This window comes from Oryzias melastigma, unplaced genomic scaffold (assembly GCF_002922805.2).
Source record: "Oryzias melastigma strain HK-1 unplaced genomic scaffold, ASM292280v2 sc00232, whole genome shotgun sequence".
Taxonomy (NCBI): Eukaryota; Metazoa; Chordata; class Actinopteri; order Beloniformes; family Adrianichthyidae; genus Oryzias; species Oryzias melastigma.
Window position 1 is genome coordinate 189,999 of NW_023416885.1, and position 26,525 is coordinate 216,523.

Here is a 26,525-nt window from a genome sequence, read left to right on the forward strand (position 1 = left end):
TGGTCTTTTTATGTATTTTATGTAATGTAATTTATTTCTATTTTTATCTGTTTTTAACTTTTTAGCCATGATTTTATTGTTCTTTGAATTTTTAATGTGCGGCGCCTTGTTTGACTGAGGTCATTTTAAGGCGCCATATAAATTTAATAAACTTAAACTTAAACTTAAACTTACTTGCATATCTTCAACTGCAGTACCTGCAGCCATTGTTAGGACAATGTTCCGCCACGGAAGCCGTGCTCCTCTGCAAAAGTAAACTTCTTCTTGTCTGGTTTAATAGCAGATGACACACAGCGTTGAGGTGCATTACTGCCATCTACTGGGCAAACGTAAACTTGCAGTGTACAAAATAGGCCAATCAGAAGAGAGCCAACGCAGCCCCTCTGTCTCCGCCCCCATGTGTCAAAAGTCGTCTTTCACTCGCGCGTAGAAATAGACTCCGTGAGCGCACAAGCCAAAACGTTGCGCGCACGCGCGGTCACTGAAGTTCTGCTGGCATGCGAGCATCATCCGGGCACGAGGGGCGAGCTCACGAGCGCATCGAGCACTTTTTATGCTCTTGCGAGAAACACACTCTGGCGCGTGCGAGGCATTTTTCTCCTCGGGAGAGGGGCAGAAGCGCTCGCGAGGGTCTGCAATGTCCGCGAGGAATGTGTGATACGTTCGCGGAGATGTTTTATTTCTGTGTAGACTTTTGGAACAAAAATAACGCCATATCTGGGTCCAACACTTTTTTTTTTTAATAACTTTATTAGCAAACAATGGGTCCAACACTTTTTGACCTCTACATGATTCCATTTGGTGACGTCATCAGAAGGCATGGCGTAAGTTTCCATAGTTATGCAGATGACACTCAACTATATGTAGTCGTCTGTCCTGATGACATAAGACCCATGGATGACATTTTTAACTACATTTTAGATATACAAAGATGGATGGGAGAGAACTTTCTGCAGCTCAATCAAGACAAAACTGAAGTTTTAGTCATCGGTCCGCACGCTGAAAGAGAGAGGGTCCAATTTTATCTGTCTGCCAAAAATGTGGTTGTATGTGACAAAGCTAGAAATCTCAGTGTAATTATAGATGCAGATCTTAGCTTTGAAGCACATACAAACCAGGTGATTAAGACTGCTTTCTATCACCTGTGTAATATTTCCCGAGTCAGACCCTTTCTCTCCAGAGCCAGTGCTGAAATTTTAATTTATGCTTTTATAACATCTAGATTAGATTACTGTAATGCACTCCTCTCTGGTGTAAAGAAAAACACAATTAATCGGCTACAGCTGGTCCAGACCGCAGCTGCACCCCTTTTGACCAAAGCCAGAAAAAGGGAGCACATTACATCGATTTTAAAGTCCCTGCACGGGCTCCCTGTCAGCTTCAGGATCAATTTTAAGATTCTTTTATTAGTTTATAAGAGTATTAGTGGTCTTGGACCTTCTTATCTGTCCAAGTTACTTTTAGTCTATGAGCCTCCAAAGAGCCCTCAGGTCTTTAGGTGCAGGCCTGCTAAAATTGCCTAGAGTGCGAACAAAAACCCATGGCGAGGCCTCGTTCAAGCACTGCGGGCCTCACCTGCAGAACAGCCTGCCTGAGGAGGTGAGGACCTCATCAACTGTGGAGGCTTTTAAGAAAAACCTCAAAACTCATCTTTTTAGGTTGGCTTTTAGCTAACTAGCTTTTAGTATGTGTGTATATGTGTATATATATTTTATTGTGCTATTTATAATTTTATATATGGTATCTTTTCTTACCTGTTTTTATGAATTATTATTTTTTAATCATTATTATTATTTTCTTTATTTTATTTTATTTTAATTTAATTAATTTATTGACTTGTTTCTTTTACTTAATATTTGCTTTTAAACTAGTGTCTTCTCATACTTGGCTGTGTCATCTGCTTTCGGGCCCACGGGACATGGCCCTGCTTGCACCCATTGTTCCCTAGCCCGGATTTCTCCTTGGCTGGTGGGAGGCTGTGGGTTGCGGGGTTCTGCTTGCTTTGACCCAAGCAAGGAAGTAGATGACCAGCTGACAGGAGGTTGGTGCTGACAGCATCTTCAGGGTTCTCTCTTTCTATTTTTATTTTTTACTCATATTTTATCTTTTCTAATATATGTCTGTAGGTGCACTTGTATACTTGCACACTATATGCATTGATATAAGGGTTTTTTTGGTCTTTTATCAAGAGGATGTTTTTTATTGTGATGCTTGTTTCTTTATGTTCAGCACTTTGAGATGTATTTATTTATATGAAAAGTGCTCAATAAATAAAATTAATTTGAATTTGGCCTGGGGGGCCTCTGTTCTGTGGCGGTCCCCCGTGCACTGGTCTGGGTGCTTGGTGGGATTGTCGACGGGCAGGTCCCTCTGCAACCCCGGTAGCGTTTGTGTGTGTGTGTGTGTGGGGGGGTTGCCTGTCTGCTGTCTCGGTGGGGGGTCTTGGTGTGGGGATGGCCGGGCACTCTCACCTGTCAGCTCACCTTTGAACTAATAGTATGTGTGACAGAATGAAAGGCTTTACATATGTGGGTTTATATGTTGAAGTGTGTGTGTTGTATTGTGTACATTTTAACTAGTTTATATGTGAAGCCTACTTTAGCCAACATGTATATTTGTAACAACTGAGTGTGTGTGTAGACAGGCCCCGTCCATTTCAGATTGTCATTTATATCTGGTTGTTTTATGATGTTACTATCCTCTGCTACCATCTTCTCCTTTCTCTAAACTCCCCTCTTTTACTTTTCTTTTGCGCCCTTGTGTACCCATCAATGTGAGCAGTTTTTCCTTGTTTGATTCTCCATGGTTTTTGACCCACGCCTGTTTACTCGCTTCTCTGCCTCGCCTTTGTGTTTTGGGCCATTGCCTGCCTTTTGACGCCGTTTTTGTCTTGCCTGTGCTCTGTCCTACTCAGTTGAAACAAGGCTTTAGAGTCCAATATGAGCGATAAACCTGACTCATCACACACACTTTTTCTGCACACCAATGTGTGCATGAGTGTGCATGAGTGTGCACTGCGGATTGTGTGGCAACATAACAAAAATCATTCAGTGATGTGGCGTTTGTGAAAGAGTGCTTGAGTGCTGCTGCGGAGACACTCCTGGAAGGCAGGCGAAAAGACAAACTAACTGACAAAATTAAACAAATCCCTTCAATCAGAAAATCTGAAATATTAGCAGGTGATGTGCTGTCACAGCTTGAGGAAGCTTTGAAGAGCGCATAATGCATTTCTTTGGCCATTGATGAGTCCACAGATGCCACAGATAGTGCTCAACTTTTGGTCTATGTGAGATTTTTTTCGCAAACAAACCAAAGAAATGCGTGAAGACTTACTGGCTATGAGGCTGCTTGGGACGGACGCAAGAGGAGAAGACATATATTAGGCTATTAGGGAGATTCTGAAAGAGAGGGGTGTTGATCCAAAAAAGGTGATCTTGGTCACCACAGATGGGGCTCCAGCCATGGTAGGAAAAGGGGGGGTGGGGGAGGGGGGCTGTAGTACGGATGAGAGAAGATAACCGAGATCTCATTGCATACCACTGTATTATCTACCAAATTCTTCTCTGTGGCTCTCTAAAGGGAGAGTTTAGCAAAGTAATGGGCACCATGGTAAAAGCTATCAACTTCCTGCGAGCCTTATCCTCCCACCAACACTGTCTCTTGAGTTTTGAAGAGAAGTTGAGGCAAATGCAAATGACCTCCTGCTGCACAACGTTAGATGGCTGAGTGAAGGAAATACTTTAGCTCACTTTTGATCTATTCAAGGGCGGCTGGATGGCTCATTGAGCTAAGTATTGGGATTGCATGCAGGAGCCGTGGGTTCAATCCCTGGGGTGTCCACTGATCTCCATCCAGATTGGGTCCTTAGGCAAGACCCTTGACGCTGCTGCCTTCAAGTACAGGGTTGCGTCAGGAAGGGCATCCGGCTTAAAATCTCTGCCAAATCCCTGCTGCAAAACAGTAGGTGCTGTTACGCTGTGGCAACCCCAACATCTGATAAGCCAAAAGGTGAAGAAGACGACTTTTGATCCATTCAAGAAGAAATAAAAATGTTTTTCCAACAGCTGAGCAGCCAGAGAGCCACTGAGTTCCTAATGTTTTTGGAAGATGAGCACAAAAGGGACATGGTGGCATTTTTGGTCAACATCACAGTAAACCTTAATGAGCTCAACTTGAAGCTTCAGGGACCAAACAAACTAATATCTGATTTGATGGCAGCCATGCGCTTCTTCCAGAAAAAGCTCGAAATGTCCAAAAGTCGATCTTCAAGAATAGTGGATACACTTCCCAAGCGTGACGGAACAGATCCAAAAGGACAGAGACAAACTTCTTTACGTTGACTTCAAGTTGATGATTTGACAGCTTCACCCTGGGAAGACACCTTCTTTTGTGATCAGGACTCCATTCCTCATCAGAAAATTTGAAAGGGTACTCTTTCATTATTTGATTTTTTTGATTAGGATTATTTATTATTTTTATTATTATTATAATAAAAAATATTATTATTACTATTATTTATGTTATTATCATGTTAGTTTTTGGCAAAAAATTGTGCCTGAGGCTGCTTACCCTGATCTAATGAAAGTAGCTCTGTACATCATGACTATGTTTGGATCTATTTATAACTGTGAGTCAGCATTCTCTGTAATGAATAATGACAAAAACAAGCACCGGTCCAGCCTCACAGATGAACATCTTGTGCATGAGAATGGATTAACCACATTTAAACCCTTTTCAAACTGCTGACAGAGAGGTCACATGCACATTTCTTCCACTAAGAGAAAAAAAGAATGTGAATCTCTGAAATCTATTATACCTTCTAATTGTATGTTGCTTATCATTTACTCATTTACAGCTGAACAAACAGATACAGGCTGAGAGCCTCTAGTGTTGGGCAGATTTTACTGTCACAACAGGGATTTATTGATTATAAACCCCTGTTGTATTTATTGCTAAACTTTATTTGTATTGATTATGTTTTGTTTTTGTTGGACCGGATGGGAAAAAAGGAGGGGGGGGGGGTAAAAAAAGGAGACTTTAGAGAAAAAAGAAGATGACAACAGAGGGACGTCCAAGATCGCTGATTCGCAATATTTATAAATGTAGTAAATTGTACCAAAATATAATCAAAATTTTACCTGGGAACGATGTATTTTTGCTCTGAAATGCAGATTAATGTAGTTATGGTAACTCTTCAACATTTGACGCAAACGAAACTCCAGCTTACTCTGAAGAAACGCAACCTGGCACTGCTGAAAGGCGGATGTAATCAATGTGAATCAGCTGATTCTCCTGCGAAAAAAAAGACTTTTTTTCATAAGGGCTCTACACCAATATTTAATACTTAGCACGTAAAATATTGAAGAACTTTGAGGATAGAAAACTGTGGAGAACATTTTCAGGTTTTTCTGTTAAATGATCCAAAACATCAGTAATTGTATCATTTTATGTTGTTTATGTTACTGCTGAACCAGAAGATTGACAAAAAAAGGTTTAAAATGACAAAATTTCTTTCTATCTGAATCTTTGTGATTTTTTAATCAGTTTTGTTCATTTTGATCTCCTGCTCTAAATCAAGGTGTAAATGATGATTAAATACAAATAATTTAAATTTTCATCCATCCAGTAAATAGACATACACATAGCAATAAACATTATAATAAAAACTAAGAATCGTGGTTCGATTCGTGAATCTTTGAGCTTGAATCGTGAATCGAATCGGAACGCCACCTAAGCAACGATCCACAACACTAGTGCGCTGGGGCTGCTGGGAGGTGTAGTGAGTTTAGTACTCTGGAGACGGCTCCACCTGGTTACCAGATGGGGAGACAGAAATCTGACTCCTGACAGATGTGATGTTTAATGAAAGAATGAATGCCATTGCTTCTCTAGTTGTTTAAAAATGTTAATGTTGCTTTTACTGTTAAGACAGCAGGAAAGAAAATGTGAAAGGGAAAGTAAAAACTTGTAACTGTTTGCATTTTTTGGGACAAAGAACCTTTTGGGGTATTTTATTATTTTTATAATTAATAAATATTTATGTTTCATGTAATGCAGGCCTGAAGTTGTCCCTGTTTGCTGTTATCTTAATTTGAACACAAAAATTAGTATTACTGAAATGAAATTCAAATGTCCAGAGTGGACCTTAATATGAAGAAAATGTTCATAAGTGGACCCATTGAAATTTTAATTTGTTACCACTGTGATAGATAGAGAAAAAAACAGAGAAAAGCAAAATAAAAGCAGATTGACACCAAAGAATATTTCCTCGACTGATTCCAGCAACTTGTTATAGAGTGTGGCCTTTGACTGACCGCACCCACTGCTGGCTAACAATGTCATCTAGACAGTCAGCAGCTTCTAGTGCGCCTGTAAGCACAATAGTTAACATATTTCAGTGACTACCCCTAAACCAGGCTTAGGGCTGACTAGTTAGCTCTGAAGCCCGACGAAACTACATGTTGAAAGCAATTTTGATGAATCTGGTAGTAAACACATAAGTGACGCAAGAAGAAAACAAAGAAATGTTAGAAAAAAAGTTCACTGACGGCAAGTCCTCAAGTCGAGAAGCCTCATGACGCGGATCCAACAGGTCATATCCCACTTCATTGTAGATCTCCAGGTAAGATATATGTGTGGTATACACAGTGCTGCTGTCCTGTAAGCCAAACAAGTTTTATCAAAAACTGAAATCACTGCAAAGTGGTAATGCTGACCTTTTTCACTTTGTAATTGCATTCTTTCCTCATGTAACCATTGTGCTACCCTAGGCATGTTATATTAAAAGTAGGGTCATCTGGACCCCACAAGACAGCTCACGGAGCTGATTTTTTTCAAGGATTTATTATCTCCACTGGTGTCGGTGGCAGACATAAAATCCTGTCCACCTTGGTCATGGGAGGGATCACACATCAATTTAAGGGTGGGGTCATCTGGACCCCATGAGAAAGCACGAGGGTTTAAAGTGGGCAGAAAATGTGGGCCCCACTTGGTTTTGTCTGCAGCTTCTGTGGTGGCCCCACCTGTGTTTGCCCACATTAGCTTAAGTTGGTACTCAGTCGGATGACTAAAATATGCTGAAATAATCAGACAACTATGTTTATTAAGTTTTTAAAAATAAGGATTTTGGATGTTTGCTAACTGCCCAAAGCACCTCTATGCATCCACTAGCTAGTATCCTTCTCATAGTGAATACTAATCCCAGGGGTTTCCAGGTGCACCCAATAGACATGGTAATCTAAAAGAAAATTTGAAATATCCAGGCCACCTTTCTCTATCACTTACCATAATTTTTGTTGAAGAATTAAGGAAGAGTCAGCAAAAAAAAAAAACTGTTATTCTAGTTTTTGCAAGTAACAATACCTATAAGAATTTAGTTATTAAAATGCGTCCTCTGTCAAATCATAAAAAGGATATACTCAGTTTATTCCCTTTACCTGCCAGTGGTCATAAATTGTACGTCTGATCAGTGAATCTGCAAGTACATAACAAATCATGAGTGTGATAACCTGGCTGAAGCGTTCAAACAGGTAGGATAGGGTGCGAGGAATAATGCCACGATCGGTGTAGTGCTCTGCTCCTCCTGTGATTGTGAAGGTCTTCCCACTCCCTGTCTGACCATATGCAAATATGGTGCCATTAAAGCCAGCCAGCACACTGCAACAGACAAAAGCAGTTACCTCATTATTTCAGCAGTTCAGCCATTGTAATTACTTTCTTCAACATTTCAATATTAGTTTTTGTCATCAAGGCAAGATGTTAATTTCTCTCCTTCCTTGACTGTCTGAACATTAAACATCTGTAAATAATCTTTTTTTAAAGAAAACTATTACTTGCATTTGAAAAGTCTAATGACTTTTGAGTTTGATGTATTTTGCGGGAGTTCAAAAAGTTCTTGCCCCAGTTATAAGAAAGAATGCCATATAATTATATACAACTATACATATACTATTATATGTACAAGGAAAAATTGTTGAGTTCACTGGCTTTCCATCCCAAGCATTTCATTGCACTATTGAACAGCATTGATACTGCACATGACAAATAAAGCTTCATTTCACTTCATTTCAACTAATGATCCTGAAAATAATATTCAAACATGTAACTAAAGTTATTGACACATTGAGCTATGAGGAAAAAATATCTGCAGGAGCTATAAATCAGCAATACACTTTGTCTTTGTGTCATTGGGGTCTGGCTGCTTCTCATGATATCACATGGATAACCAAATCACTCAAATCTACATTGAATGAAAAGAAAATAGCATTTAACTCAGGTAACCAAGTCGAAGGGAAACTCATCCAAAACAGACTAAATAAAGAAATTAAGTCTGCCCAAAGGGCATATAAAGAAAAGGTGGAGAGGCTTTTTAGGATGGGAAAAGCCAAGGGTGCATGGCGAGGAATCAAAACACTGGCTGGTTCCTCTCATCCTCCTCATCATCTGAACTTCCTGCTGACATGTGCACTCGGATGGCAGAGGATCTTAATGACTTTTATTGAAGGTTTGATCAGCATAACCACACTCAGGAGAGGGAGGAGCTTTCTGCAGAGCTCACATCCATGATCCAGACCTCTGCTAATCTGCAGCTGCTGCCTGCAGACGTGGAGCTCACCCTGAGACAGATGAAAACCAGCAAGGCCCCTGGCCTGGATCAGATCTGTGGGCGCCTGCTGAAGGTCTGTAGCAGTCAGTCCTCTGTGCACTCTCTAACCGGTCGTTGGCTGAACACACCACCCCCTCCATCTAGAAGTCCTCCATCATATGCACGGTGGCAAAGAAAAGCAACCCCACCACCAACTACCGACCTGTAGCCCTGAAGTTGCTGGTCATGAAGAGCTTTGAGAGGCTCGTCATGGCCCAGCTGCAGGCAGATGTTGTGGTGAACTCCGACCCACTGCAGTTTGCATACCAGCCGCACAGGGGTGTGGATGATGCAATACTGACCCTGTTGCATGGAACATCATAATCGATGGCAAACTCACCTTTCAACTCAACACTGAAAACATATTCTCCAAATGTCAACAACGTCTTTTTTTCTCCGTAAACTTCGCAAATTACAGCTCCATCAATCAATTATTGCATTTTTTTTTACCAATGTTTTATACAATCTATCCTTACATTTATCTTAACATTACAGCCTGGTTTGGTTCACTCAGTCTCTTCATACATATTACCATCTCTTACCTTCAGGTCCATTTTAGAGCTGTCAGGTGTAGCATTCCACCCTTGGAAACAACTGTGATGACCTGTGTTGACCATTTGGTCACCCAACTTTTACATGGAGTGCCTTTTTCAAGATAACAGAGTTCCCCTTCCAGCAAAGGGGCCATAAAGTTGTCTGAAACCCTTATCTCACACTCGGATGTAAGTCATTAAACCGGGCCAGAACCCTGACTATTTTGCATTCCAAACGCTGGTTAACTTCAGCCTGTCATCTTCAAAAGAGCTTTGGTTCCAGCAGGCTGACTCCCTGGAGAGTCTGCAAGCATTCCCGACAGACACTCAGAGTCCTTTGTTTGAAACACGTGACCTTTTGTAACTTTTCTTATGTTTTAAAACACAGGACTTTTGTTAATTGGATCTAACATGTAAAACAACTCTCCACAGCTCCAAGAAATTTCCTATTATTACATGTGTGTAATCAACAGAAGAAGATTCACAACTACTTTGAGGGTAAAATCTATGAAATAATCATTGTGTAACCGTCAAAGCTTGGAGAATTCATTTTCTGTGTTTATGTGGACTTTGGGAAGCGTTTTATGTGCCACATACAGGATTCACACACACATATAGGGTGTCCAAACTGTGTTTGATAGAAACCCCTTTTGTTGTTAATTCAGCATTAAGAATAAACACATCCAGAGACCAGAGTAAAGTTACGCCCCTGATATTTGCATAGCCAGAGCTCATTGGGACATGCAAATTACCTCCAATCGTAAAACGCCTCAAATCCTCACAGATTGGGCGATTCTGGCCATGCCTCCCAAATTGAAAACCCTGGCGCCCAGGCCAGAGCGGGCCCTCTCAGGCGGCTTCTTGGACCTTCTCAGCACCTTCTTAAGGCTTCACAGGCTCAACAACACGCCTCTCTAAGCCAGGGCTGATAAGCCAGAAGCCAAAACCGGAACAGAACAGAAACATTTGAGTTCTTCCAGTCTTAAGATCACGTTTTTTTTCGCGCGCTTTCTTCCTTTTCAACATTTTTGTCTCCCGTTTATTTCATAGACTGATTCCAACATTTTTACCAATTTTTGATGCTTTTATTTTTAAACTGATTTTTAATGCTAGACCATTCGATAAGTTTCATTGTCCGGCCAGCTTTGCGACTTATACTTTTTGGTCACAAAACGGAATAGAGAAATCATTCGACCACCCCAGAAGCTAAGTGACTGAACGGAGCAGAACCAGCAGAACCGCAGGTTCCCTTTGCTTCTACACCTGGCCTGAACGGGATCAACCACCCTTCCTGGCAGAGCAGACCCAGATCTCCAGACCGCTTGGTGAGAAGTCGAACTTCGCTCATACAGTCAACTGCTGGTGGTTAGAACAAAGATTAACTATTTTTGCAAAAGTAACATCTTTGCCCCGTTTTTAATTCCTCCTTTTAAGGATAGCTTATTCTCAGATCAGTAACAACACCTTTTTATGCACAACACACACTAACGCATCCACACATTTAGCATTTCTCACCTCAATATTGTGTGTCTTTTCTTCTCATTTATCTATTTCTAGTTATTATTTAAAGCTATATTGCTCATTGCTTTCCATGCTTTTACGTCCAGCATTTCTGCTTGTTTAACCTCATGTTACTCAATAAATATTAAAAAGGACGTCGTTGTTCAAATATCAATATTTTTTCTTCTTTGTGTTAAAGTCCCTTCAAGGGTAAAGACAATTACGCTAAAGTTGAGAGAATGATTAATTATTACGTTATTGATTAGAGGTAGCGGCTGGTCATTAATGAGTAATATTTTCCTTCATTACGAAGGTGGTGCCCCGATGATAATTTTATTAAATTTCAGTTTAATAAAATTTGTATTTTTCAACCAACTTTAGGATTGAATATTTCTTATTCACCCCCCTGGAACGCTACATCATTTATATGGTGCCCCGTGTGAGGCTTTGCAAAACATTACCACGGAAAAGAGAATTTTGAGATCTTAACTTTATCTCAAAACTACAAATTCATTTGAGTGGAGCAGTTGTGTGTGTGCATAGCATCAATCTTAGTCTGAATGAAATTACGGAGACTTTTCTTTACCTTCCTTCTTAAGACTAAACAAAAGAACTTTAAGTTTGTACCGCTGTGTGAAAAACAGTGTTAAAACTTGGAAATCATTTAAGTTTGTGCCGCTGGAGGAGCAGCGTTAAAACTTAAGAATTGTTGAAGCTGAGCTGATTTCTGCAGTATCAGAACAGTTGTTTATTTGCATGCATCCGCGCTACTCAGGAAGAGCGCTTATTACTTTGAAAGGCCTTGGGAAGATTAGAAGAAATTCAGCGGGTTCCTGTATTTTGGAAATCTGTCCCGAAAGTTCAGATTGGTCCGCCTGCGCGTTCCAGGGGAACAAAAACTGACTTTCAGCATCCCGTGGTGCAGATTCATCCGGCCGGATCTCACCCCGTAAATTTATTTGCGTGTGGATGTTTCTTTGTTAAGACTCATATGTCTTACGTAAGTGCGTAAATGCACTTTGTTCAGCTGTAGCGGTTTACCAGGAAACAAGTGAAACTTGTGTTTGGGAGTAACTGCATTGCTTGGCTGCATGTCCTCAGCTCACAAGCTGAGTGCTTTTAGGTTTGACCCGCAGGGGCAGATCTGCACCCCCGCCGTGCAGACAGGCCGTAAGTCGGAGGTTTGTCTGTAAAATAGCCTACTGTCCATTAACTTGTTTCGCAGACGCGGTCTGCTCATTTTTCTCCGTGCAAGCAAAAAGCCGCATGGGAGATAAAAACAGTGTTACTGTAAATCAGCATCGAATCTTGAGTTGAAGCAGTCCTGCTGCCCCAAACTCCTATCCTGCTGTGAGCGACCCCTCCTTTGCACCCTGAGACTGCATTCTTTGTGTGTGCTTGTAACAACTGCTGAGCCAAACTGAGCTGAAAACTTGAAAGACCCGCGGGTCCTTCAAGAGGTGTGGCTAAGCTGTGATCCAATTGGTGTCACTCCACATTTGCATCCAAAGGCTTCACCCCCTCCCGCCACTAGCTGGCGTCTGTACATATCTACATGTTGATTCATACATGTTCTCAGGTTGCAAGTTTTAATCCATGATGTTCTTTGATTGTTAACTTAACTTAGTTAAACAAACTTTTTCCTTTAGGATTTGATTTTGAAAACTGGATAAAACTTGTAGGTTTAAAGGTTAAATTTGTGACAAGGAAATCACATAACTGTGAAAGTCAGTTCATTTGCCTTAAACCAGAAACTGATTTTTAAATCCATCTTAGTCAGACATTATTTACTATTAGACTTTTTTTGAGATAATGAATAAAATACAAGTCAAGCTTTACTGTCAGCTATTTTTGTGCACATTAAATTTACTAACCCCTTAATGTAAATACTCTATTTTGTGATCTTGGGTAGCTTTTCTGATTGTATCATCAGGTAGTTTGTGGTTAAAGACGCTGTCTTTGGTTATTAAATTGCATTTTGTACATCCAGAGTTACAAGTCTGAAGCTTGCATCTGAACTTGTGATAAAGCAGTGCGAATTCAAGGCTACTCCAACTGAATATCCAAGTGCGGTAATGGAAAACTGAACCTTCTGTAGGGAGTGACCTCTGTTCACAGAGGTTGACCCTTTTGAATTCAGCTCCAAGATTCGTGGACAGGATCATCATTTTGGAGTCTGCACAGCTTGAGTTCCACGAATCTGCGTCTTCACAATCAGAAAGCGTGGCTATTGATTTGCTAACTTGCAAACCAGTCATTTTGAGATTCACTTTGTTTCAAGCCTAGGAAATCTAGTGGCTTTGCTTATTTTTCACCACTAAAGTTTGAGGAACTCCAGAGTTTATCTTGACAATTGGAGGCTCAAAGGAATCTGCTGCAGGCCTGTATCTTATCAGTGGAACCAATCTCCTCTCCAGAAGGGGGGGTCGAACACTGATAAGTCACGTTGGCATAAGGCGCAATTCCACTGTAAACTTAATTTTGCGTCCTCATTCTCTGGGAGATCAAACTGTGGTGACTGATAGAGATCAAATTGTTCTGTGAATCGTTTTAGACTATTTTGTTAGAACACAAGTATAGTTAATGTGACAGGGATCACCCGATCTCACAGGAGGTGTGTGCTACACCAGCCTGTAATTCACTGTCCTCACAAAAGTGTTTTGATTCAAGAGCTACACTGAGAATTAATGACAGTTAGACTGAGTTACCTGAAAACAATCAGAAGAATTGTTTGTGGAACCAGGTCGCATGCTGAGATTAATACTCATAGGCGTACAACCCCTAGAGCAGTGTTTCCCAACCCTGGTCCTCAAGGCACACTGTCCAGCATTTTTTCGATCCAACCCTGCTCAAACACACCTGCCTTTGATGACCGTCATTGTCAGGCTTCTGCTGAGCCTGATGATGAGCTGAATCAGGTGTGCATAAGCAGGGCAACATGGAAAACATGCAGGACAGTGTGCCCCGAGGACCAGGGTTGGGAAACACTGCCCTAGAGGAGACTTGTGTACTGATATTTGGGTGTTAACTAAAAGCTGTTTTGATTGTGTGGTTTATATATAGCCCTATATGTAATCACCATTTAGTAGACTTTGGTTTGTACAGTCTTTGTAAATATTTGTCTGTGATTGTGAAGGGTTGATTTAGTCAATGGCTTATTGACTCCCCCTAGTGGTCTGAAGTGGACATGGCATTAGCCATTTATCAAAAGTGGTTAAGCTAAGTGTCCTAGCTAAGGCCAATAGCTACTGCTAGCTGCTACGGCTAAGAGCTAAGGCTAAGGTTAACGCTAAGGGCTAGGCTAAAGGCTAATGCTAAGAGCTAATGCTAAGAGCTAGGCTAAAAGCTAATGCTAAGGGCTAACGCTACTGGCTAAAGCTAAGAGCTATCGCTACCAGCTAACCTTCAAGCTAATCCTGATAACCACTACTTTGGCTAATCACACTTTGATCTTCTTGGAAGCTACATTACTCGCTAACAAAGGACAGTTAGGTGAAATTAGTTTTCCTGTGAAACCATTAGATGTTGAATTGAGCCATTCATTTTTGTGCTGGAAAGCCTTGTGTCAAAACCATTACCTGAGCATGGTAATTTGAAAGCTAAGCTAAAGGGGTCCGTGCTGGCTAATTGAGGTTATCCACAAAAGATGTTGCAAACCTTCCAGCTTTGATTCTTCTTTAGCCACAGCAACTGACCTAAGCATGGCTGACACCGCTTCTTCTAAGGCCTCTAGCCATGAGGGCCTTTTTGATGACTTGGAAACGGTTTTGACAGAAATAACAGAAACCATTGTCCCAGGATTTCAAGGTCAGGTTCAAAACCTTGGTGCTTCTGAACTTGAAACCAAGCTTTCTGACCTGGTGGATGAGGTCACAATCAGTCCACCAAAAGACAAGGCGTCGAACAAGACACTTGGTAGCCTAGCCATTTTGCTCATAGCTCAACTGAAAAGCACTCACGTTTTGTTGAACCAAGCGTTGAGTAAACTTGACACACACTCGCAGAAAATTTCTCAAACCCAGGAGGAGAATACATTTCTGCAACACCAGCTTGAAATTGTTCAGAAACGAGCAGGCGAATCCAAACTTTGTGTCAATGAATTGGCTACGCAGGCCAGCGAGCTAAAGGCTGAGAATAGCCAACTGAAGGAAGAGATAGAGGACTTGAAATCCCAGGTCCAGGTTGGTCAGCAAGACCTGACAACAATGCATCTTCAGCTTATTGAGGCTAGAGAAAACCACAAGGTATCTCAAATAGCACTTCACTGTGCTAAAGAGGATGCAAACGAGTTACAGCAGAAAAATGCTAAATTGACCGGACAGTTAGATAACCAGCGAGAACAGATCAGGCTGATGCAGGAGCAGTTAGCCGACACCACAACCAAACTTGCAGCATCTAACCCACAATGCGAACATTTGGTTGAGAAGCTCAGGTCTGTTAAGACAGAGACAAAACCACCTTTCAAGTCAGACACTTTTCAGCCAACCCATCCACCTTTCAGAGAAGAAAAGGGGGGTACACAGGCCGAAAGAGGAGCTCACAGTTGTCCACCTAGACCACCACCCTCACAAACTCCTCCTTTTTCTCCCTCTTACCATCATGATCTGATTCCAGGGCTGACACAGGTCCAATCATTTAATGACATCAAAACAGGTGATTCTCTTCATCGTGGTCCCTCTGATCGAGAATTAGACAAAATTTCCCGCAATCTTACCAGATTTGAACCAACCCCTGGTGGTTCGAATGATCCTCGTGCATACCTGGATGACATTGAGTTCTACCTCAAGAAGTATTCAGGTGTCACCATTCATGATAGGATTTATCTTATCAAGCTCACATCAAGTTGAGGGGTAATGCGATTTATTGAACGACAACCAGAGAGCACCAGACGTGACTGGTCATTTCTGCGACAGGTGGGCACTATTGTAAAAGGTGAAAAAAAAAACACCCTGGTGCTTTTTCTTGGGCTCTTTTTGCATCTTTGTGCATGTGTGTATACAGTCTTTTTCTGCTGCTATGTAAATGGTAAATGGCGTATACTTGTATAGCGCTTTCTACCCTCCTTCGAGGGCCCAAGGCGCTTCACAGTCACAGTCCCATTCACCCATTCACCCATTCACACACACATTCATACGCTGGTGGTGGCTCCGCTGCTGAACAATGGCGCCTACCTCCCACCAGAGGCAATTCGGGGTTCAGTGTCTTGCCCAAGGACACTTCGATACATGGGCGGGCAAGGCGGGAGTCGAACCCGCTCACTTCTGATCAGGAGTTGACCGCCCTACCACTGCACCACGGCCGCCCCTGCTATGTGTGTACATTTGTTTATATTTATATTTATTCTGCTGCTATGACTACTTATATATATATGACTACTTTATATATAATCAGCTAGCATGTTGGTAACTGGCGGCGCGTCCACACGCAGCGGCTCCTCTTTCTCCCGTTTTCGTGTTGTTTTTATGTCCTTTTTTGCGCTTATTGTTGTAATTATTGCTGTTTGTACTGAAGGATGAGAGGAAAGGAATTTCATCTGTGCTGTTTATCTTGGATTTTCAGCATATTTGACAATAAAGCTGACTTGACTTGACTTGAAATATCCCTGTCAGGGATCCATCACCCAGTTCCACTTCCAACCACCAGAGGGACCCCTCACCTGAGTTTTAACCAGCCATCTGCTCACCTGTCTCCTGCCTGTCATCATCACCAGCTGGTTCTCATCATGCTCATTATCTCTGTGTATTTGGTCACCCCATGGACTCAGCTCATTGTGAAGTATTGTATTTGCCTGTCATACAACTCTAAGCAGTTTATTCCTCTTGCCTTCTTGTGTTTTGACCTCTGCCTGTCTCCTGACTCCCTGCCTTGCTCCTTGTCTGACCTTTTGCCTGGATTTTTGACCTTGCCTTGTTTTTGCCCCTGTCGGATCTTCTGCTATTAAAAGCTGTTGCATATGGATCTCAATGCCTCAGCCTCTTCGTTACAATCCCTACTCGAATTTCCGGGAGCAGATCGCAAATACCCAAGCACCCGGATACTAGTTACAGCCCTAATATTCCCTTTTTATTTAGTCCGTTTAGTTTTTAGCCATTGCAGGGCTGTACAGAGACATTTGGAGGGGCAGGTGCTCAAAGTTAAAAAAAGGGCACATGGAACAAAAATTTGAAGCACCATACAACATACCTTACAATATATGGTGCTGATTCATGATCTGCCCTTAATTATTATTCATTAGTAAAAATAATAAAAAAAAGTTATATGAAATAATGTGTCTTAATTGCATTTGTACATATTCATTTTTTATATAGCCCATATTTACAAAACACAGATAACTAGCTTCAAGGAGACAAACTAAGATTCAAAATTAACCGACACTGTAACCAAATAACGCTAGATTACTAATCTAAAAATTCATGTAGGCTAATCTTAGATTAGCCTACATAAACTTTAAAACATCGGATGAAGGGACATTACAACAGTAACCAGAGCAAACGTTAACTGCTCCTAAATCAACCAAATCATCCAAAATTTTAGAGGGCCTATATAACGTTAAACTAAATGCTCCACACTTTGAGCAACGTTTTATGTTTTTTTTTAGCATCATTTTGCAGGGTGTTCCCTGCCCCACCTGCCTATGTGGACGGCACACGCCTAATGTTGGAAAAAGCAGCCCAACTAGCCTATCTTGGTGTAGGTATGCGACAAAAATTTTCAAATTAGGTTGATTGCTCTGATATTTATATCACTGGAAAGGGCTGAAGGAGACCATTCCAAAGGTATAGAGATCATTAAGATAGCTCAAAGAATAAGAAAGTTATGGCACGTTAAGTGATCAAAAGTAGGGTATCATTTTATTCCTTAATAAACAGCAAAACATTTTTGTGACCAAAAACAAAGATTAGAGTCTTTAAATTGTCGTAACTTTCTCATTATTTGTCCAATCCACAAAAAGAGGGTATTGCTGGAGAGCTAATCAAGCGAACTACAAGAATTAAGTCACAAATTTAGTATTAAATCAATATTAATGTCAATATTATCAAATAATCATACAGAAATCTGCTCCTATATGACTGTACACATCACTTGCAGCCAATCAGCTTGCTAGATTTGGTCATGTGACCACCCGTTCCAGCATTCAATTCTTCGGAGGCTTGCGAATTAAAAAAAAGTATCTGCTAATTGTTTTTTTCTCATGAAAATTACAAGAGATGTAGAATAAATCAACAGTAATCGACTTGTGGAAAAATTTGACGACAACTAACTCTTTTTTTAAAGTTGCTCCCAGTGTTGTCCAGGTGAGACAGAGCTCTGTTCAGGAGGAAGATGACAGTATCCTCGACGCCGATGCCTGGCTGGTAGGCGAACTGCAGGGGGTCCATTGACTGACTCACCATGGGATGAAGACGAGTGAGCACCAGCCTCTCCATCGTCTTTATCAGATGAGAGGTCAAAGCCACCGGTCTGTAGTCCTTGAAGTCAGTCGGGCGAGATGTCTTTGGTACCGGTACCACGCAGGAGGTCTTCCACAGTTGTGGCACTTTCCCCAGCTTCAGGCTCAGACTGAACAGGTACAGCATAACACTGCTCAGTTCGTCCGGACAGGTTTTAAGTAGCCTGGAGCAGATGCCATCTGGGCCCGCTGCCTCCACACTCCACTGATGTTGTTCTGCTACAGCTGGTCCTCCATCTTCCTCCTGTAGCACGCCTTTCCTTGTCTGATGTTCCTCCTCACCTCTTTCTGCACAGCTTTCAGCTCCTCCTTGTTGCCTGATTTAAAAACCCTCTTCTTCTCCTTCAGGAAAGCCTTTATATCAGAATTTATCCAGGGTTTGTTATTAGAGAAACACTGTACAGTCCTGGTGGGTACAGTGTTCTCCACGCAGAAGTTCATGTAATCAGTTATACAGTCCGTTATACAGTCGATGCCCTCCCCATGTGGACTGTACAATTCCTCCCACACAGTTGTGTCAAAACAGTGTTTCGGAGCCTCTTCAGTCTCCTTCTACCATGTCTTCACTGTGCGGGAGACAGCTGGTTGCCTGCATACAGGTGGTTTGTATACAGGCAGATGAACCAGGTTATGGTCAGATCTTCCCGGGGGGGAGGGCAGTTGAGGCGTATTCCTGCTTGGAGTTGACATACAGGAGGTCCAGGATTTTATTCTCTCTGGTGGGACATGAGACGTACTGGGTGAATGTTGGAAGAGTGGATGATGGAGGGGCATGATTGAAGTCTCCAGAGATGAGGAGAAGGGCATTTGAGCTCTGTGTCTGGAGTCTGTTAACCACAGAGTGCAGGATATCACATGCAGCTTCGTCGTTAGCAGAGGGGGGTACGTACGCAGCTATCGCGATAACGTGCGAGAACTCCCTCGGCATGTAGAACGGTCTCATGCTAACGGCTAACAGATTTCTAGATTTATGCTTTACATCCTTTTAGTATTTATTTATTCATTTATTTATTTATTTTTTCTTTCATGGTGTGGCGATATGTCGATGTGTGTTTGTGTTTGTGCGTGTGTGTGGAAGGGTGGGGCTTGTGGGTATTCTCTTTTGTTTTTAAAATGTTATTTTTTATGTTAAGCACTTTGAGTGAAATTCATTTTTTAAAAAGTGCTATACAAATAAAGTTTGATTTGATTTGATTTGATGAACAGTTCAATGTCCTCGCAACAGATCTGCTCCTTAACAGTGATGTGGCTGGATTTACACCATCTGTTATTGACAAATACTGCCAGTCCTCCTCCTTTCCTCTTACCACTCTCTGTCGTCCTGTCCGCTCGCGTCATCTGAAATCCCTCCAGAGCCATGGCGGTGTCCGGTGTTAGCGCTGTTAGCCATGTTTCTGTAAACACCATGATGCTAGCTTGCCGGAAATCCATTTGATGCTGGGCGAGCACCGTTAGCTCATCCATCTTATTGGGAAGAGATCTCACGTTTCCCATAACGATGGAAGACAGTGGATCTGTAGCGTCTCCTTTTGGCTCGGCACAGAGCTCCAGCTCGGGTCCCCCATCTTCTTCTCCTTAGTTCCCGGGAGAAGTCGGGTCTTTCCCCCTGTAGAATTGGTGCGTTGCCGAATGCTAACAGCTGGTCCCTGTTGTTAACAATGGGTCCGTGGCCATGTGCAGAGTTTCCAGTCATGAAAGTAAACATTGTTGAAAAGAGTAAAAAGAGCAGTGCAAACTTCACTAGTTTTGCCTCCATGATGCAGTACTCCATTTTGCAAAAATACACACAAGAAAGGAATAGCAAAAAGTGGGTAAAGACAGAAAAATATGTTAAAAAAAGGTTACGACATGACTGGAGCTGCTGTAACAGGCTGCCACTCGGGCGGCGCCAGAATCCTTTGCTCTGGCAGTCTCACATGGGGTTGTAGATCTGTTGATCTTCTGGAAATGAACCAAAGTTTGAAACTAAGAGTTTATTGATTTTATACCCAAGTGTGAAATAGTAGTTTTAGTCAGTTTTAGTGCCTCCCTGTCAGGAGAGGGACTGTGTTATCTTGAGATGATGCACTCCAAAATAAAGTTGACTGGCCGAAAGGTCAACCAAGGTTATCACAGCTGTTTCCCAGGGTGGCATGCTTCACACTAATTCAACATACATACATAACAAACATACGTGTTTTTCATGCGCAAAGTTCTTCTGAAGATGCTTACATCTGTACAGTTAAGTTTGTGGTTAATTAATGATGCAGGGAAGACAAGTTAGGTGGTACATCCGATTTTTTTTTTTTTTGCATTTTAAAAGCCTTACCATACCAAATAACTACACTTAAAAAAATCATTTTGAAAGGAGTTGCCGAGTTATTAATGCATTAGAAAATAAATATGCAGTGAAAATGTCATGTTTTATTTATTTGCTGTTGTTTTTTTTTTGTTTGTTTTTGTTTTTTTTGGAAGTGAGTCTGAATCAAATAATGTCTTAATTCATCTTGTATTTAGAACACTAATAACAGCCTTGTCTCTGAAATCCTGGGACATGGAAACAACCATTCCCAGGATCAAGTTTGTTCTGCCATCGTGTCTTCTAAGTACTTAATATAAGAAGTTCCGGTTCCGGGTCACGAGCAGACGTGTGCCTCCAGCTCTCCTCAGCTCTTCGGCTTTTTAATTCTTTTAAAATTGCTCATAAGCGACCTTAATCACCAAGCTACTGCAAAACAGCTACTGCAACGAGGAGAGTTGAACATGGCACCAAAGAAAAACTTTGAAGCCGATTTGACAAAGCTCAAAATCCCAATTGCTGATATACAAGCTAAGTTATCCCCAGCTATCCCTTTTCTGACGGATGCTAAGCTATCAGCTCTGCTGGAGCTTGAAGCTAAGCTAACACCACTGTTACAACTCGTGGAAGATTTCCAACAGGAAAAGGCATGTAACGAACAACAAGATAATTGCCAAGATCTCCTGGAGAGAACGATGCATGACATGGATCAACAAGCACGGATGAATAATGTGATCCTCGCGGGACTTCAACTACAACCCAGGGCGCGGCCTGGTGCTACCAACGTTAGTATGGATGCTAACAGAGCTGTGATGGATGCTAACACGACCGTAGAGGATAAAGTTGGAGAATTTATTTTCCTTTTTTTTTTTTTAATCACACCAGCAATAACTTTTGAATACTTTAAACCATCGGGTCGGATTTATTTTTCTTTTTTACTCTAAACAAAATGATTTTTTCCTGCATTCCTCTTAAAACATTTTATCTTGAGCACTACGTGTACTTGGCCTTCACGCAGCTGAAGCCTGATATACGGAGCAGCAGCTAACACAAGGCTAACTAGCAGCAAGATGCCTTCCCTTTCCACAAAGGATTACCATGACCTTCTGGAGAAGATCACAGCGCTGGAAACAAAGGTTCGCCACATAGAAGTGAACGTGGAGGTAAATTGACTTTATGGAAACAACACAACTTTGCCACTACCTCATCTCAGCAGAGAAGAGAAAGGTAACACGCAGCTAAATGGCACAGATTCTACGGAGAGAAAGACAACATCTGTGCACAATAACATACAATCGAAGGATAATCCTCCCTGGAACCATCCCATACACCTGAGGACAGGAAAGAAGCCAAGCATGAACGGAGCGGTGACGCTGCAAAACAGATTTGCTCCACTGTCAGATGACCCCGGATTACCCAATGACCATCCACTGGAAAGCAGCACGAGGAGGACCTTTAACCCATCAGAAGGTAAACGGCCAGAAAGAAAGCTGAAGGCTCGGCCTAAGACTCTGATTGTGGGTGATTCCACTGTAAAAGATGTTCAGTGGTTCTGCAGCAGGAACACTAAAGCCCTGTGTTTTCCAAACGATAAGGTCAGTGACATGCAGGAGACAATACTGCAAACTGTGGCAAAGTATCCGACAGTACAAAACATTGTACTACACACAGGGTCAAATGATGTGTCCAAGCAAAAATCTGAAGTTTTAAAGCAAGACTTCACTGGACTGATAAGAACTGTGAGCTCCATGAATGCAGCTGTCTTTATCAGCAGTCCCATTCCAACAATTCGAGGAGGAGAAGAGAGATTCAGCAGGCTGTTGGCACTAAAAAAGGTGGCTTTCTGTGACATGTGGTCAAACAGGAATTGATTTCATCAACAACTTTCACATTTTCTGGTAACGCAAACATCTTCTTAAAGAAAATGGATTCAGTTTAAACAAATCATCAGTTAAACTGTTCTCCTCCAATCTTTTTTACTTCCTGCGTCATGCCAAGACTGAGATAAATTTATCTCAGTGTCAAGGCCAGACACAGACTGGATCCACACGAGGAACGGAGCTGCCCCCACTGGAGGAAAACATCAAAAACGGGAATCCTGTCTCCGAGCACTGGAAGAGGAAAAACAACGAGGACGATGGACCCTCCCAAACACCACCAAACCAACAAACTCCTGACGGTTCTCCCTCCCGTCTTCGCCTTCTTCACCCCACCAGAAATTCACAGAGCAGATGATGGAGCGCGTCGGGATTGGGCTTCGATCTACCCCTCTGGCTAATCCATTTTTGTCCCCCATAACTCTGTCACCAGAACGTTCGAAGGGACGACGTAAAGCCCCACCCTCTCCTGTACAACATCATATCCTGTACATGCAGTCAGATGTTTGATGTGTTGAGGGTCCAGGCTGTGGAAATACCAACAGTCATGATGTTCTCCAGAAAAACCTGGGACCCTGTTCTTTAAAAACAAACACCATCTCTTTACTTGTCACTAACAGGAGGGATGTAATCTGGCCAAAACGCAAACAAAGGACTTGAAAACATTTGCTCTGCACATTTCCAGAAACAGAAGGTAAATGAAAATATTATTACTCCTAGACCTCTCAAGTTAGCACTTTTGAATGTCAGGTCTTTAGCAGGAACAACATTTTTAATTAATGATTTTATCACTGAGAACAAAGTTGATTTTATGTTTTTAGTTGAAACCTGGTTAGATGAGAATAGCAGGGGAGCAGTTCTCACAGAGTCGGCTCCTCCCAATTATGGTGTTATTAGTGAGGAAAGAACAAGCAGAAAGGCCGGGGGGGTTGCAGTTTTGTTCAATGAAATATTTCAGTGTAAAAAGTTATCTTTTGGAAACTTTCCATGTTTTGAATATGTAGCCCTACAGCTGAAGGCTTCACTCAAAACCATATTTATAAATATCTATCGTCCCCCCTGGATACTGTCCAGAATTTAACCTTGAGTTTAGTGAACTGCTGTCTATAATTTGTCTTGATTTTGACTGTATAATCATGGCTGGAGATTTTAACATCCATTATGGACTACAAGCGGCTGAAATGAGTTTTTTCCGTAGGGTGGCTGGACGCTCCCTTAGAGATAGGGTGAGAAGCTCGGTCACCCGGAGAGAGCTCGGAGTAGAGCCGCTTCTCCTCCGCATCGAGAGAAGCCAGTTGAGGTGGTTTGGGCATCTGGTCCGGATGCCTCCTGGACGCCTCCCTGGTGAGGTGTTCCAGGCATGTCCCACTGGGCGGAGGCCCCGGGGAAAACCCAGGACACGCTGGAGAGACTATGTTTCTCGGCTGGCCTGGGAACGCCTTGGAGTCCCCCCAGAGGAGCTGGAGGAAGTGGCCGGGGAGAGGGAAGTCTGGGCATCTTTGCTTAGACTGCTGCCCCCGCGACCCGGTCCCGGATGAAGCGGAGGAAGATGGATGGATGGATGGATTATGGAAATCTTGAGAACAAAGCGACTAATGACTTGATAAACACTCTGGACAATTTTGGGTTGACTCAACATGTGACAAAGCCCACACACAACAGAGGGAATATTCTTGATTTATTGATTTCCAAAGGCCTGAACATCTCTAAGGTCACTGTATGTGATTTAGGTCTGTCTGATCACTGCTGTGTTTTCTGTGAGAGCACAATTCCAGTACACACAATGTTTTGAGGGAGGAGATCACAAAACGGTATACAACAGAAAATGCTAGTGAGATTTTCAATCAGATTTTCTCTTTGACTCCTCCCCCTTAGGGGATTCAGTCAATGAACTTGTTAATAGCTTTAATTCCAACATGTCAAATATCATGGGTAATATTGCTCCTAGTAAGCTAAAGGTGATCTCTGGTAGGAAAAAATCTCCATGGAGAAATTCCATTCTGGTAAAGAACGGAAAAAGAGAATGTTGGAAATCTGAACGCAGATGGCGAAAATCTAAACTACAGGTAGATTATGACATCTATAAAGAGAAACTTCACTAATATAATTTACAACTGAGCAATGCAAGGAAGTCTTATTTTTCTGACATTGTTACCAAATACTTCCATAATGCTCGGGCCTTATTTAATATAGTCGACAGGTTGACAAAACCCCCTGTGTCAGTGGCATCAGAATTTTACTCCACCAAAGCCTGTAATGAGTGCCAAATTCTTCAGGGACAAAATCAAAAACATTAGACAAACAATTGTTTCATCAACTACAAGTTCAGGATATTAACTCTATCCACTAGAAACCAGTATAAACCCAATGGCTCAGTTTCAACCCATAAACAGTAAAAAACTGCAGGACATTCTATGTCAACTGAACTCCTCCTCCTGCTGTCTGGATATTCTACCCACAAGCTTTTTCAAAAAAGTTTCAAAGATCCTGGAACCAGCCCTTCTCCAGATTTTCAACTTGTCATTAACATCTGGTGTTTTCCAAGAACCACTGAAAACAGCTGTAATCAAACCTCTCCTAAAAAAGGACAGTCTAGACAAAACTCAAATGAACAACTACAGACCGATATCAAACCTGCCATTTTTAAGTAAGATCATTGAAAAAGCTGTTTTCCATCAGCTAAATGAATTCCTAATAAAAAACAACTGCTATGATGTCTTCCAGTCCGGCTTCAGACAGAACCACAGCACTGAAACAGCTCTGACCAAAGCTTCTGCTTATTACTTTTTGTATAAATAAAATCATTCTTTGATTAATACAATCTGCACAAATTGTCTTTTTTAACGAAAATATTTTGAATTTTTTTGCATTAACTAATGAAGATGATTTTTACATAATACTTTTTGTATTATTTTAATCATTCTTTGATGAAAATAATCTGCACAAATTGTCTTTTTTAATGAGAACATTTAGATTATTGTTACTGATTAATATAAATGATTTGTCTGTGGATGTTTTGAAATTTCATTACATCACTGATATTAATGATCTATTATAACCTGAATCAATTATTGTAAAGTATAAATATTTGATATTAAGTCCTGAACCGGATATTGATAATTCATGTAGAGAAAATGGTTGAGCCGGGGTGGGATTATATAAATTCGCTTCCTTCCATTCCCTTTCAAGCGATCTAGTTGTGATTCATTATGTGATGTGTTATTTCATGTATTATTCCTGATTGCTTGAAATAAACCCATTCATTCATAAGTCCAGATTGAATGGTGCAATATGCATGCGAGTGTACCACAGGAGTAAACTTCCAATCACAGATTATGTCATCAGATTGTGTCACACTTTGTAGCGAGACCCTTCCAATGGCCTTTCAACCACTCGAACCTGACCCATTGCAAACTGTTATGAAGTATCAACTGGCCCTTAAGCTCATAATTGTCAGGGATGGATTTAAAACTTATCAACACATTCTCATTCCCGACTCGTTTCCATTAAATCAGGGGTCCCCAACCTCCAGGTCCCGAACTGGTACTGGTCCGAGGGTCGCTTGGTACCAGGCCAGACAGGGAAATAATGCACATGTTAATCAGGGGTCCCCAACCCTCACTACGCGGACGGGTACCCAAACCCTAACCCGGTACTGGTGGTTCTGTGTCTGTAACCACGTACCAAGGGCCAGCATGCCAAAAAAACAACAAAATCGGGACACCCAAAATGTCAAAAAGCAATAAGTTGGGGTCCAAAAACCCTAGGTCCATATTTGATGAGTTGGGAGTTAGAATGTGGACAGGTAATATAACTCTATGATCTTTGTCACACGTGCTTATGTTTCACTTGATTTAGGGAGAAAAACATTCACATTTTTACCTTCATATAACAGGGCAAAACCTTGAAAAACTGATGATCTATCATTATAACAGTTTATTCTAAGGTTGAATGCACAATAAATCTACATGTATACTAAAAAATGCTCTTACTCTATCGATGGCAAAGTGTGCTATATTGCTACCAGCTTTGCTAAGTGGTGGCAAAAGTATGAAGGGAAAATAGACTCACTCCGATTTGTGCGTGCGTAATTCTTGATTTGTGTGTAAATTAGGATCTTAGCGCGTGTGTTTTTGATTTGTGCATGCATAATTTAGGATTTGTGCATAACTTTGGATTTGTGCGATTTGTAACTCATATAATACATGTTGTGCATAAGTAAAAAAAAATTACAAAATTTTTA

The 26,525-nt window shown here is 41.5% G+C and overlaps 1 protein-coding gene across 4 annotated transcripts in view; it reads right to left on the bottom strand.

The window, feature by feature from the left end:
* LOC112141432 (kinesin-like protein KIF6) overlaps nucleotides 1-26,525 on the bottom strand; it is a 192,261-nt gene that overhangs the window by 154,720 nt on the left and 11,016 nt on the right. For 3 of the 4 annotated variants that reach the window (XM_036210768.1, XM_036210770.1, XM_036210767.1), the window contains 2 exons: nucleotides 7,509-7,656; nucleotides 6,549-6,658 (listed from right to left, as the gene is read on the bottom strand). In XM_036210768.1, the coding sequence (XP_036066661.1) occupies nucleotides 6,549-6,658; nucleotides 7,509-7,656 (258 nt within the window). Of the gene's footprint in view, nucleotides 1-6,548; nucleotides 6,659-7,508; nucleotides 7,657-19,434; nucleotides 19,522-19,612; nucleotides 19,959-26,525 lie in introns of those variants that run through there. The other variant, XM_036210769.1, reaches the window with a different exon arrangement.